Source organism: Xenopus laevis, chromosome 3L, assembly GCF_017654675.1.
Source record: "Xenopus laevis strain J_2021 chromosome 3L, Xenopus_laevis_v10.1, whole genome shotgun sequence".
NCBI classification, from domain to species: domain Eukaryota; kingdom Metazoa; phylum Chordata; class Amphibia; order Anura; family Pipidae; genus Xenopus; species Xenopus laevis.
In genome coordinates, this window is record NC_054375.1 from 129,821,021 (window position 1) to 129,836,444 (window position 15,424).

Genomic DNA, 15,424 nt, shown 5'->3' on the forward strand with positions numbered 1-15,424 from the left:
CAGTACAGAGAATGGGGCTCCGCTGTCATAAGCAGCAGTCTCCCATTTATTGTCAGAAGGTTTATACTTACTGCTGCCATGATGTCCACCAACTGTGAAGCAGAGAATTTCTAAGCAGATGTCGGCTGTAATAAAACAGATAAGGCATGTTTTTACAAAGGCACTAACTGGCTGCGTTGGAGAATCTGTGGTCACCGTACATCTGCTTTTCATGCCATTTATGTACATGTAATTAATAGAGCTGGGAGGTTAGGGAATATATAGGTGCTCATTACTGCCCAATTCTTATTCTACAGCTCCTGCACATGATACAGGTCATTACTCCGATATCGTTATCTTCGGGAACAACCATTATCTTCCTTAATGGACAAGAACTTTACATTTTATGGTTACAGAAAACAATCCCATCTGATAAGGTGAAGGAAAACCACAACTAAAAACATCAGACTTCTGCATTATCAGAAACAGACTGGAGCAAAGGGCAAATCAACTTTCCTTTTTTTTCTTTAAATTCCACTATCATTATAAAAACCTTTTCTATATCTTAATGAATCCATCCTTCCACTTATGGAACACAAGTTATTTTCTCTAAAGAGGTATATATGTCAGCAGAGAAAAACAGATCTTTATATCTTACTTGGGATCAAGTACAATGTACTGTTTTATTATCACAGAGAAAAAGGAAAGCATTTTTTTTAAACTTTCAATTATTTGATTGAAATGGAGTCTATGCCAGATGGCCTTCCTGTAATTTGGATCTTTCTGGATAGAGAGTTTCTGGATAACGGATTGCATACCTGTAGACGCAAAGGGGGTAGTACTGAGAAGTACAAGGGTCCTATGCAAATGTAGGATATTTACATGGGTTCCCTTGTTCTTTAAAGGGATTCGGTCATGGTTTTAATGTAGTATTTAGTATTTATTTCTAAATTACACTGCAAATAATTCACTCTACAATATAAAATGTAATACCTGAACCAACAAGTGTATTTTTTTAGCTGTAATACTGGTGTGTAGGCAGCCATCTCAGGTCATTTCACCTGGTCATGTGCTTTCTGAAAGAGCCAGCACTTAACTGCTTTCTGACAGGCTGTTTCTCCTACTCAATGTAACTGTAATTGTGTCGCATTGGGACCTGGATTTTACTATTGAGTGATGTTCTGGTTAACTGAGCTATCTGGTTACCTTCCCATTGTTCGCTTGTTAGGCTGCTGGGGTGGGGGGGGAGGGGTGATATCACTCCAACTTGGAGTACAGCGGTAAAGAGTGACTGAAGTTTATCAGAGCTCAAGTCACATGACTGGAGACAGCTGGGAAACCGACAATATGTCTAGCCCCACGTAGATTTCAAAATTAAATATAAAAAAAAAAATCTGTTTGCTCTTTTGAGAAATGGATTTCAGGTCTGCTGGAGCAGCACTATTAACAGATGCATTGTGAAAATTGAAATCAGCTAGTAAGTTGCAGGTAAAACTTATTCCCTTTGTAAAATGTATAATGAAGCAATAGAATTCTTAATGAATCGGATGAAAATTGAACGTAGGACTGGCCAGATATGGGATGACTGACGTACTTGGCCAGCTTAAATATATTGCAATATATGGGCAAAATCTCTGATTTGTTTAAAGGGTAAGGCATTTTTCACTAGCAGTATGCACAAAATGTCTCTGTCTTAAATATATTGATAATGGGTTGAGTGCAGAGGACTCTTGTATTTGTCTATATGTATTTTGTGGTCACAGCCTCATTGCACCCCCGCCTAATGGTTTTAAAAATTAGTGGTGAGCACTATAGTGAACAAAGTAGCCCCCTATTGTAAAATATAGGGATATTATAAGTCACCGAGGAGTTCCATGACCATATAAAAGCACGAGGCCAAAGGTCATGGAACTCCGAGGTGACTTCTAATATCCTCATATTTTGCAACAGGGGGTACTTTTTTTTATTATAATACACATGTTTTAGTGAGTCATGTGATAAAAATGACATCGCTACTCACCGTTTATAACTGATTACATCACTAGTCACCATTTACAAGATATTCATGGCTTTTGTGTATTATACATACTAATTTTTATATATATATATATATATATATATATATATATATATATATATATATATATATATATATATATATATATATATATATATATATATATATATATATATATATATAAATAAATAAATAAATAGTCCCAACTGTAATATTTACTCATTTAGATACTGGATGATAATTCTTGTTTGCATTAAAGAATCTCCCTTTCCCCTTTGTTTGTCGCTTCTACACGTTTCATTCTTCCCAAAAAAAAAAAAGCCAAGGGAAACAAAAGGGGTCGAGCCTTGTTTCATGTTACAGATGAACACTGTTATATTTAGGATATAAATCTAAGAAAAAACAGGGAACGCCCAAGCTCAGCTGATTTTTTCAAAGAGCTGGGGGAAAATAACAGTCAGATGAAGCATTTCCATCCCACAGAAAGCAAAGCCAGCACCCAGCTCACTCCTACCCCATGGGTGGATTTTAAAAGGGCAGTATGGAAGTTCTCTCTTTGCCTGTAAAGTTGATCAGGATACATAATACACAGGCTTGTTTCAGATAATGTGGGGTTTTTTTTTTTTGGAAAAAAAGCAGGCAGTCGTTTTGCTTTGTAACTGCTACGCCCCCCCCCCCCCCCCTATAGGTCATGCTGATCGTTTTTTGCCGAGAGGTTTGTTTTTGTAAGTAATTGTTAGTTGAAGTTCCTAAACCTGAAGGTTTTGTCAACCTGACTGTCCCATCTCAGCCGGTCAGTTAAAGTTTCTAATGATCTCTTTCTGCACAAATATGGCAGCCCCCTCATAGATGAGCACGGGGAGTCAAATAGGTAATGTAAAAGCATTTTACAAATACTTTATGGCAAAATTATTAGAAGCATGCAAAGTCAATTTTATGGTAGATAAAAAAAGGTTCAATTTCTGGTGTCAGTATCTCTTTAAGAGTGAAGAGGAATTAGGAGTGATAAAAAATCCCAAACTGGATCATCACCCTCATATCTTGGCATTAGTTCACATCCCTACAGGTTTTGCAAAAAGAAAAAATTTGAGATACAATGGCTGTTAGCTTACCCGGACAGACACTCAGACTGTGTTTCTTGCAACAATGTAGCAGAAGCCAGAATAAACCGATACTGCTTTTAATTGCAATTACGCATAACTAAAAAATGGGTCTATATCACCCTAGCAACCATGCATTGATTTTAATAAGAGACTGGAATATTAATAGGAGAGGACCTTAACAGAAATAAAAAGTAGCAATAACAATGTGTAGCCTTACAGAGAATTTGTTTTTTTATATGGGGTCAGTGACCCCCATTTGAAAGCTGGAAAGAGGGAATAAACAGTGAAGAAAATATTGAAAAGTTGCTTAGAATTGGCCATTCTATAAAATAGTAAAAGTTAACTTAAAGGTGAACCACCCCTTTAATGTATATAAAAAAAAAAATTGCTTAGACTTCAATAGGCATACATTTCCATTCCCTTTATTTCTACCACTCATTGGCGCAAATGGAAAAACTTTATGGACAATGAATCCCCGGGTGAACCTGACACTTAATTACAGTGCTGTGCATCGGCGTGTTACTCGGATTGTCTTTCTACCCAAACTGGTTTTACTTTAAACACAGTCTGTAATTGCTGGTATTCGTCCAACACGCACTGGAAGCATGGGAAATGTGACGCCAACAGGAATATTGAGTTAAGGTGTTTGCCTTTCTCCAGAAATGCACAGTGTTTAACTAAAAAAACATCCTGCAAATAGATAGTACAACGTTTGAACTAGCTCTAGAATTCCTTGGCAACCAATTAGCAGAACATTTCATGGGACTCCGTTAGACCTGATATTATACATTACCCCAGTGTATTATCAAAACATGCAAATAATGAGCCTATAAAGCCATTTCTACTAGTACTGTTGCTATCCCCACTGCAAATATAGGCACCATCTCTCCCTACTATACCTGCTATCCCACAGTCACACTCCCTTCCCAGAGATTATTATCCCACTGTTACTATAGACACCATCTCTCCCTACTATACCTGCTATCCCACAGTCACACTCCCTTCCCAGAGACTATTATCCCACTGCTACTATAGACACCATCTCTCCCTACTATACCTGCTATCCCACAGTCACACTCCCTTCCCAGAGTCTATTATCCTACTGTTACTATAGACACCATCTCTCCCTACTATACCTGCTATCCCACAGTCACAGTCCCTTCGCAGAGACTATTATCCTACTGTTACTATAGACACCATCTCTCCCTACTATATCTGCTATCCCACAGTCACACTCCCTTCCCAAAGACTATTATCCCACTGATAGACACCATCTCTCCCTACTATACCTGCTATCCCACAGTCACACTCCCTTCCCAGAGACTATTATCCCACTGTTACTATAGACACCATCTCTCCCTACTATACCTGCTATCCCACAGTCACACTCCCTTCCCAGAGACTATTATCCACTGTTACTATAGGCACCATCTCTCCCTACTATACCTGCTATCCAACAGTCACACTCCCTTCCCAGAGACTATTATCCCACTGTTACTATAGACACCATCTCTCCCTACTATACCTGCTATCCCACAGTCACACTCCCTTCCCAGAGACTATTATCCCACTGTTACTATAGGCACCATCTCTCCTTACTATACCTGCTATCCCACAGTCACACTCCCTTCCCAGAGACTATTATCCACTGTTACTATAGGCACCATCTCTCCCTACTATACCTGCTATCCCACAGTCACAGTCCCTTCCCAGAGACTATTATCCCACTGTTACTATAGGCACCATCTCTCCCTACTATACCTGCTATCCCACAGTCACACTCCCTTCCCAGAGACTATTATCCCCACTGCAAATATAGGCACCATCTCTCCCTACTATACCTGCTATCCCACATTCACACTCCCTTCCCAGAGACAATTATCTCACTGTTACTATAGACACCATCTCTCCCTACTATACCTGCTATCCCACAGTCACACTCCCTTCCCAGAGACCATTATCCCACTGTTACTATAGGCACCATCTCTCCCTACTATACCTGCTATCCCACAGCCACACTCCCTTCCCAGAGACTATTATCCCACTGTTACTATAGGCACCATCTCTCCCTACTATACCTGCTATCCCACAGTCACACTCCCTTCCCAGAGACTATTATCCCACTGTTACTATAGGCACCATCTCTCCCTACAATACCTGCTATCCCACAGTCACACTCCCTTCCCAGAGACTATTATCCCCACTGCAAATATAGGCACCATCTCTCCCTACTATATCTGCTATCCCACAGCCACAGTCTCTTCCCAGAGACTATTATCCCCACTGTTACTATAAGCAACATCTCAACCTACTATCACACAGCAATCTTTACTTTTACATTAACACTGTGTATTATATAAATCTAGCAACCTTCTAAGGATTTGGGGAATGTAATAAAAGATGCAGTTTATCCATCTCTGGTTACTCCAATCAGATGATTTGTTTTCATACAGCTGACCAGTAAAAGCTATCTAATAATCAGTTTCTATGGGCTACTAGACCTAATCTATTATTATTATCAACATGTATTTATATAGCGCCAACATATTGCACATCGCTGAATAATCTGAACTATGATCCTTTTACTACACAACCCCATAAGTGGCCCTGCAAATCTCAAAGTAGTTTCCTCTGGGCAGATCTAACAATACTGCTGGGAGAATGGCCAATAAAGAGAGCATCATAACAGGAGGCACTACTGAAAGTCAGTTTGTTAATAAACTTTGAAGTCACTAGAACATGGGTAGAGGCAGTTTTAAAGCGCAGATGTTGCAATTTTTGGTTTCGTGATTTACAAACCTGACTTCTGCACTACTATTGATTAATGGCTGGAAGTTCTGCTACAAGTGAGCCATGCCTGCTCTACACTCAGCATATTCAACTGCTACACATAAGGCAAGTATCTCAGACTGCACTAAGTATTTCCCCATTTTACACATAACAGTGAACGCACTGTACACAGCTCCACCCTCTCTATGAGCACTTTCAGCCCCAGGCCTTGCAACATGCAGTCAGCTTCAACAGCCCTGCACCACACCCCATACTCTGTAAAGCAGAGACAAAAAACATAACAGCAGAAAGGAGTCTTGACCGCTTGTTTTTTTCATAGTTTCAGTCATGTGCCACAACCCTCCACAAATCTCCCAAGTCATCATCCTGCTGAATTACAATTCAACTATGGGGCTTTTAAGCAAATCATTGATGCAAGTTAAAAAGACATTGAGTTCCTCTAACCTCTCCCACATGCAGATTAAAAGCAGATGACTAAATTCTTCTCTATCCAACTGAAAGGAGTTAACAGATCTTCACTCACAAATATTCCATGATCCAATGAAAACAGCCAACCCCTTATCTGCCATAATGCCAATAATTTGATTATACATCAAATACAAGCGAGTTGTTGCGGTGCAATGACTGACTACATGTATTCAAAGAGGCAAGAGACTCCCATCTGTACCAGTTCAGTATCACAGCTATATGTAAAACCATATTTTTTGTTATGTTTTACAGGTGTTAGGACCCAGGGGCTTTGGATGGCTTCACCATTACATAAAGTAGCTCTCTCACCTTTACCTCTTGCAGTTCAACAACAACAGCCAGTACCTTGCCCCTTGTTCTCATCAGCCTTCAGCCGTCACCGGAACAATGGAAAGGGTGCAGGTAGGACCATTATCCGACTGTTACTATAGGCACAATCTCTCCCTACTACACCTGCTATCCCATAGTCACACTCCCTTCCCAGAGACTATTATCCCACTGTTACTATAGGCACCATCTCTCCCTACTATACCTGCTATCCCACAGTCACTTCCCAGAGACTATTATCCCACTGTTACTATAGGCACCATCTCTCCCTACTATACCACAGTCACAGTCCCTTCCCAGAGACTATTATCCCACTGTTACTATAGGCACCATCTCTCCCTACTATACCTGCTATCCCGTAGTCACACTCCATTCCCAGAGACTATTATCCCACTGTTACTATAGGCACCATCTCTCCCTACTATACCTGCTATCCCGTAGTCACACTCCCTTCCCAGAGACTATTATCCCACTGTTACTATAGGCACCATCTCTCCCTACTATACCACAGTCACAGTCCCTTCCCAGAGACTATTATCCAACTGCTACTATAGGCACCTTCTCTCCCTACTATACCTGCTATCCCACAGTCACACTCCCTTCCCAGAGACTATTATCCCACTGTTAATATAGGCACCATCTCTCCCTACTATACCTGATATCCCACAGTCACACTCCCTTCCCAGAGACTATTATCCCACTGTTACTATAGGCACCATCTCTCCCTACTATACCTGCTATCCCACAGTCACACTCCCTTCCCAGAGACTATTATCCACTGTTACTATAGACACCATCTGTCCCTACTATACCTGCTATCACACAGTCACAGTCCCTTCCCAGAGACTATTACCCCACTGTTACTATAGGCACCATCTCTCCCTACTATACCTGATATCCCACAGTCACACTCCCTTCCCAGAGACTATTATCCCACTGTTACTATAGGCACCATCTCTCCCTACTATACCTGCTATCCCACAGTCACACTCCCTTCCCAGAGACTATTATCCACTGTTACTATAGACACCATCTCTCCCTACTATACCTGCGATCCCACAGTCACACTCCCTTCCCAGAGACTATTATCCCACTGTTACTATAGGCACCATCTCTCCCTACTATACCTGCGATCCCACAGTCACACTCCCTTCCCAGAGACTATTATCCCACTGTTACTATAGGCACCATCTCTCCCTACTATACCTGCTATCCCACAGTCACACTCCCTTCCCAGAGACTATTATCCACTGTTACTATAGACACCATCTCTCCCTACTATACCTGCTATCACACAGTCACAGTCCCTTCCCAGAGACTATTATCCCACTGCTACTATAGGCACCTTCTCTCCCTACTATATCTGCTATCCCACAGTCACAGTCCCTTCCCAGAGACTATTACCCCACTGTTACTATAGGCACCATCTCTCCCTACTATACCTGCTATTCCACAGTCACAGTCCCTTCCCAGAGACTATTATCCCACTGTTACTGTAGGCACCATCTCTCCCTACTATACCTGCTATCCCACAGTCACACTCCCTTCCCAGAGACTATTATCCCACTGTTACTATAGGCACCATCTCTCCCTACTATACCTGCTATCCCACAGTCACACTCCCTTCCCAGAGACTATTATCCCACTGTTACTATAGGCACCATCTCTCCCTACTATACCTGCCCTCCCACAGTCACAGTCCCTTCCCAGAGTCCCTTCTGCTTTCCTTTCCCGCCCTTTTCGTGATGTCACCACGGGACTGGGCGGCCGCAGGTCTATAAATAGAGAAGACAGAGCAGGCCGCGCCAGGTTCAGGCTAGGAGGGCGCAGGTTAGGGTCGGGTCAAGGGAAACTATCGTACAAAATACGACTAAAGTTATGTCTGACAAATACTAGTGACAGTCTCCCACTGATATGATCAGATATGCAATACATGCAGAAAAATTATCATTAAACGACAGAAATCTAACTTGCCGGATCGCCATGGTACGAAAAATGTCGTGACGATCCACACGCGGCCTGATAATCATAGGAAACTATAATTATCTTTGCATCTATGGCCAGCTTAACCCATAACATAGTTCTCAGACTATGATAACTGTGCATTCTGTCACTTCTAGCAGTCCCTGTCAGACACTTTTAAAAGACCCTAACAATCCTAAAAAAAAAACTAAAAATTAATTTAGTTATATACTGAACTTATTGCACCAGCCTAAAGTTTCAGCTTGTCAATCGCAGCAATGATCCAGGACTTGTCACAGGGGGGTCACCATCTTGGAAAGTGTCTGTGACACTCACATGCTCAGTGGGCTCTGAGCAACTGATGAGAAGCTAAGCTTAGGGTGTGGTTGCCTTGGGCTGGTACTGAAGCCCAAACAAGATGTATAACAATTCTACATCTTTAGTTAAGCTTTACTTCTCCTTTATAGAGGTTATTCACGTTTCAATTAACATTTATGCTGTTGAGAGTGATATAGTGAGACAATTTGCAATGGATTTTATTAGTTGCGGTTTTGGAGTTATTTAACCTTTTATTCAGCAGCTCTCCAGTTTGCAAGTAAGTAACCATGCTTTGATTTGAACGAGAGACTGAAATATGACTATAAGAGGGCATGATTAGAAAGAGGATTAAGAATATGTAGCAACAACAATACAATTGGGGCATATTTTATGAGATGGGGTCAGTGACCCCCATTTCAAAACTGCAAAAAGTCAGAAGAAAAGGCGAATAATTTAAAAACTATAAAAATAAATAAAGAAAACCAATTAAATAGTTTGCCATTTCACAACATACTAAAAGTTAACTTAAAGCTGAATCACACTTTTTAAATATCCACCAGGGCCAGTCACTCTCAGGGACAATAGATTGCAGTAAATACAACAAACAATCCACATTATAAACAGGCGAACGTAAGTTTAATATATTAAAGTGCAACGCTAAACTCGCGGCAAACCCATGTTGTGCTATACAAAGGCGTTACTTTCTGTCAAGTTTCTATCGAGTTTCCTGAACTATCGAGCCCTTCCTGCTCTCTCAGTTAATAATCCGGGGAGTAGGCAACTAGCAAACAATTCTGAGGTGCGCACCCCCGGAGTAGAGAGTTGACTTCACCCACTGAAGCACCACTCACCTGCGTCGACGGATCCAAACAGGGCTGGGCAGGGAGTAACAGCAAGGCGGAGGGGATAGTATATAAGTGAGAGCTGACTGGGAGGTTGCCGTGCCAGGGGCGGGCGGTGCTTTGGACCCGCCTACTGAGTGCGCGGGGCGGGCAGTTCCTGGTTGCTCTATTTGTGGGTCAGAGGGTTATCGTGGCAATGCGCTTTATGTAAACACACGCATATATATATATGTACAATTCTCTGTCACAAGTCGCGTCTCTGTGCGCCGTTATATACCCAATGTATGGGCTGAAATCCCATTGTTTGAAACACAATGAGCAGTCAATAACTTCCAGCTTTCAAATAAATGTTTATGTCGAGTTTTAGTGGCCACCTCCTGTCCTGACTATATTAAATATCACGTTATTTAGTAGCGAAATATGTTACGTCTATGGCCTAGAACCGTGGGTCAATTGTCCCTCAGAGACGTGCTCAGAACAGCGGCCAGTCAGAAGGCTGGTTATTAGAAGGCCAGTCTACATTTGAGGAAATTCACCTTCCCTATAGTTTATGCGGCCTGTGTTTTGAGGAGAAATCCATGTACAGGGTGTAAGAGAGTAATAGCGGGGTGTCAAAACTAGATAAATTATTCCCTGGAATAATTGTAAAACCAAATCTGTTGTACACCAGAGAATAAATCTCTAGCCCGCCTAAACAAAAACCATACATATATAAATACCTCCCAACTGTCCCGTTTTGAGCGGGACAGTCCCGCTTTTGACAGCTCAACCAGCAATCCCGGATTGGTACTGATATGTCCCGAGTTTCTCTTTCATCTCCTGCACTGAACCGCCAGAAAAAGATACAAAGTTTCTAACTTAATTGGCTCTTGGCAGAGAGCCCAGAATAGATACTTTTGTAACAATTTTAGATAAGATAACAACTATGACTGAAGCTGGCCATAGACGCAAAGATGGGACTTTCCCATCTCCCGACCCTCCACTAACCATTCAGATCAAAGTCTTAACAGATCAGCCGATGTTCTGCCCCTGACAGCAATCGTACGATAGTTATGTCTGACAAAGCTATGACAGTCTCCAACTGAAAATCATACGATCGGCAATACACGCAGAGATATTATCGGCAGGCGACAGAAATTTTCTAACCTGTCCCATCGACCAAACGACCAATCTCCGCCGGACGAAAAATGTCAGGACTCTCCACACATGGTCCGAAACCAAATCGGATCGTTGCGTCTACGCCATCTTTAGGGTTAGGGCACACCGGAATATTCGGGGAGATTTAGTCTCCCCGGCAACTAATTACCTCTTCTTTGGGGCGACTAATCCTCACGAGTAAACGTCAGGCAACTTCGGAAATCGAAGCGCCGCGAGTGCATTGGCGCAGGCGTTTTTTCTTTGAAGCAGACGGAAGACACGGGGAAGCAGTTCGGGGGGAGATTAGTCGCCCCAAAGAAAAGGTGATTAGTCGCCGGCGACTAAATCGCCCCAAATGTCCAGGTGTTCAATATATTTCCTGCCCCCCATCTGGATATGTACCCCTCACTCTAACAAGTTGATATTGGTAGTGTCTGTCTGGCTCCCACCCTTGCCACTCAGACTTTACTCAGTATATTGGTCTTTGTTTACACTTGTCAAAGCCTCCATATTTTGTGGTGCCATCTGTATTTATACTACTGATACAGGAACAGAGCTAGGGTGTGGCTGGAGCATAACAGGTAGCCGTTGTATTAGAGTTCAGAGGCCCATCCTACACTATCTCTGCCTCTTAACTTGTGATGGGTGTTTGCAGGTATTCATAGGCCTAAAAACAGCAGAGCCCTATCTTGTACATGGTACATAGATAGTTACTCATTCTGTACATATCACTTACCTTGTCCCCTGTTTGGGACCAGATCCGGACTGAGAATTAAAATAGGCCCTGGCATTTCAGGTACACAGAGGCCCAAACAGCCCCCACAAGCCCACTAAATACTGACTTTCTATGGCACCTTATAGCAGCCCCTCTGGAATTTGCCAGAACCCACAGATTGCCAGTCTGGGCCTGTTTGGGGCCCAGCCTCCCACCTCCATTCGAGAGTGCCGAGTTATTAGACCAGGAGCACATAGGGCATAGGCCCTGCCAACTATTTAAAATGGGACCAAAATTTTAAAATAATTTCCTAAATAGCCAGATTTGCAATGTCCAAATAAGCCACCAATCCTCCCCAGTTACAAGTCATTTATCTGTAGTTACTCATTGAGTACCGTATGTACCACTCATACTGGCCTCTGCCTGGACACTGAGTACCTGTGGATGCATTAGAGACGCTGTCTTTTATGGAAAAAATATACTGGACCAACAGAGGGGCAAATTCACTAAGAATCGAAGTTGCGCCAGGCACAACTTCGCCGCTCTTCGCCGCACTTCGCCAGGCGAATTTTCGCCAGCGCTTCGCAAATTCACTAAAATCCGAAGTTGCGCACAGGGGTAGCGTAAGTTTACGAAGTTGCGCTAGCGTTGATTCGCTATATAAAGCGAAGTTGCGCTAGCGAAGGCTAATTTGCATACGGCGCGAAATTCAAATTTCAATGGAGGAACACGTATCTGCACTACAAATGCCTAGAAAACCTTCAAATTTGCAAATAAAAATTTTATTTTGCCCTACACATGTGCCCACTGTCTAGGTAAGTTGCCATGAGTCAGGAAATGTAGGGGGGAGGAAGGGGAGCCCCAAAAAATTTTCGATCTTTTTCAGCCTATCAGCCATCATGTAGAAAACACGCCAGTGTTTTTTGGGACTTAGAAAAAATTTTGACTTTTTTTTAAACAATCCCTATCTACTCTATTGCGCTTCGCCAGGTCTGAGGTGGCGAAGGAAGTCTAGCGTAAAAGGTAGCGTTCAGTACACTGCGTAAGTTAGTGAATTTGCGTAGTTTCGTCGCTAGCGAAAATTCGCCTGGCGTAAGGTTGCGAAGTAACACTAGCGAAACTACGCCAGCGTTCATTAGTGAATTTGCGCAGTAGCGAAAATGCCAAACGCTAGCGAAATAACGCTAGCGTTCGGCGCTTCGCGCCTTAGTGAATTTGCCCCAGAGTGCCCACCCCTTCCATCATCATTAGAGAGAGCAGGCTTTGCATGGGTTCTACTCTCTAGTAACCTCTGGCAGGGTTTGGCCTGGATATTTGTTAATAAAATTGGAATGAAGGATAATTTCTATAAGCCATGTGACAAAATTATAAATGAGAGCCTTTGCCTTGTTGCTTGGCTGTACTAACTCTGATTTGGTAAAGCTCAAGTACGAAGCAACTGCAAACAGAGGTTCCTGTTTAGTGATTTGGACAGTGCGTACAACCAAGTCACATCAGATTTATCAGCTAGAGAGCTAACTTGATGTTGGAACGAGGAATAATCATTGGGTTAATTATTTTTTTTTTTTACTTATGAGTGTAGCAAACATAGGGAAGCTGCTTGCATTGTTTCTGCAGTGTTGCTTGCAATATAAAGGTTGAACATCTTTTAAAGGATAGTTTAAGATATCTTTTGTATTAATTTTGCTTCCTTGGACATGTGTGATAAAAAGTGGCCACTTCAAGTATCAACATCTCTGAAAAAGTCATATATATGACCTATATGTATCCGCTCTATTCAAACCGAAGCGTAAGAGAACTAACAAAGTTTTGCTAGGCAGAAATGAACAGTAGCTTATCGAAACTTCACCATGTACGGCTGCAGAGACTCAACTTCGCATTTTAGTGAATTTGTGTAGTGGTAGCAAATTTGCAAATTTCGCAGGCGAAAATTCGCCTTTAGTGAATTTGCCCCATAGGAAAAGTATTTCCTTTTCCTTTAAATGGGAAGTGATAACAAGCAATGAAGGCTGTTTTAATAGTAAAAATGGCACGTCTGTCATTGCCCGTACATTTTTTGTCAAGCTATAACTACAGTATACAGGTATATTTGGAAACTTTAGACCCCTGATGTGGTGGAACAGGGGCTCAATTGCTGCAAAACCGAGATTTTCTGCATGGTGTGTGACTCTGTCATGTTGGTTCTTACAGAGGATCCAAAAGTGCTTACTACTCCAATTGAACATGAACCCCTTAAAAAAATTGTTTAGCCTCCTCCTAAATTTGAGGAATATTTTAAATGTTTATCGACATATATTGATACTGCTTATCAGCAGTATCTGCTTCTTCCACAGTTACACTCTTAGTTAATATACTAGATTAATGATGCCACAGTTACTGTTTGTAACCTATATTTTAGGAATCGTTAACAGTTTAACAGGGTTAACGCATAATCCATTGAATCTCAGGATGTGCACCCAGACTCACATACCCTCATTGATCCAAGAGATGCACAGATATTCTACAAACCAGCAAGAAAACCTGAGTGGTTAGATTCCAGCAAGATTCCAAGAACTAGCTATACAGGAACCTTTCACCCCCCCCCCCCCCCCCCGGCCAACAGTTGTGGGTTATTTCTTTTATATCTTGTTCAAAGATTGGATTCAACAGGTTTTATCACTTTCCCACCCTGCATGTTGATGTGCCCCATATTTAGTAGTCTCTGTCTATATCTGAGATGATACCTGATAACCTCAATGGTTAGGTTTTAGGTCTATCTTGCTCATGGTGACAACTTTATTCACTGCTAGTCAATATAAAAAGTATGAATGGGTGGTGTCCAGTGAAGCCAAGAGCTTACTACAAAAGAAAAAGGTTTAAGGATACTAAAACAAAGGGCAAGCCCTGCTGGTCATTGCTTACAGATGTCACTGACTGGTGGAACCTGAAACCAAGAAAATGAGTAGGGGGTGGAGCAGGCCAGATGAAAAGCAGGAGATTCTGATGTGGCTGCCATATGCAGACAGTCATTACATTAAATAGAACAAAGAGTTTACTCTTTCATATTTAAACTGACATAGGATCTGAATTGCTAATAAGATTTAGCTGCACCCTTTCCTTGCTGATGTAAGCTGGATGCATGAGCAATATGGTAAACACCCAAGAGGTTCTAGACTGAGTATGCCTGCTGCCCAGGGTGGAGCAAGGGATACTTGGGACTTTGTGTCCCACATGTATGGTAAAGGCTGGGATCCCAACCAGTGGCTCGCCAGCAACATTTTGCTCACCAAGTCCTGGCTGTTGCACCCAGCGGCCTCAAAACAGGCGCCTAATTCCTGGCTGTGAGGCAAGTTTTGGTTGCATTAAACCAGATGTACTGTCAAACAGAGCCTCCCTTAAGGTGGCCATAGATGCAAAGATCCGCTTGTTTGGCCACATCGCCAAATGAGCGGATTTTTCCCCGATATGCCATTAACAAACATGGCTATATCGGGGGTAATCTGATTGTTCGGCCGTATGGCCGAACGATCCGATTACAATGTGCCGTGGGCTCCGGCGGGATCGGTCTGGGTCAAAATCAAACCTGACCGATCGACCAAACGACCGATCTCCGCCGGACGAAAGATGTCGGCACACGCCTCACACGATCCGAAAATGCCCTAAGGCACTGTTTTCTAGAGGAATGTACCCCAAGATGATTTGTTTTAATTGCACTATTTTCTAGAGGAATGTACCCCCTATTATAGCTTTTCTATTCTTTTATGGCTGCAGGTGAAATTACTCCCTA

General features: G+C 42.2%; 1 protein-coding gene across 1 annotated transcript in view; it reads right to left on the minus strand.

Annotated features, from left to right (window-relative positions):
- anxa4.L (annexin A4 L homeolog) overlaps positions 1-9,835 on the minus strand; it is a 36,343-nt gene extending 26,508 nt beyond the window's left edge. Inside the window, 2 exon segments of the mRNA NM_001090012.1 lie at positions 72-125; positions 9,816-9,835. Of these exon segments, the coding sequence (NP_001083481.1) occupies positions 72-80 (9 nt within the window). The 5' untranslated portion in view covers positions 81-125; positions 9,816-9,835.
- Between the last annotated feature and the right edge of the window lie 5,589 nt (positions 9,836-15,424).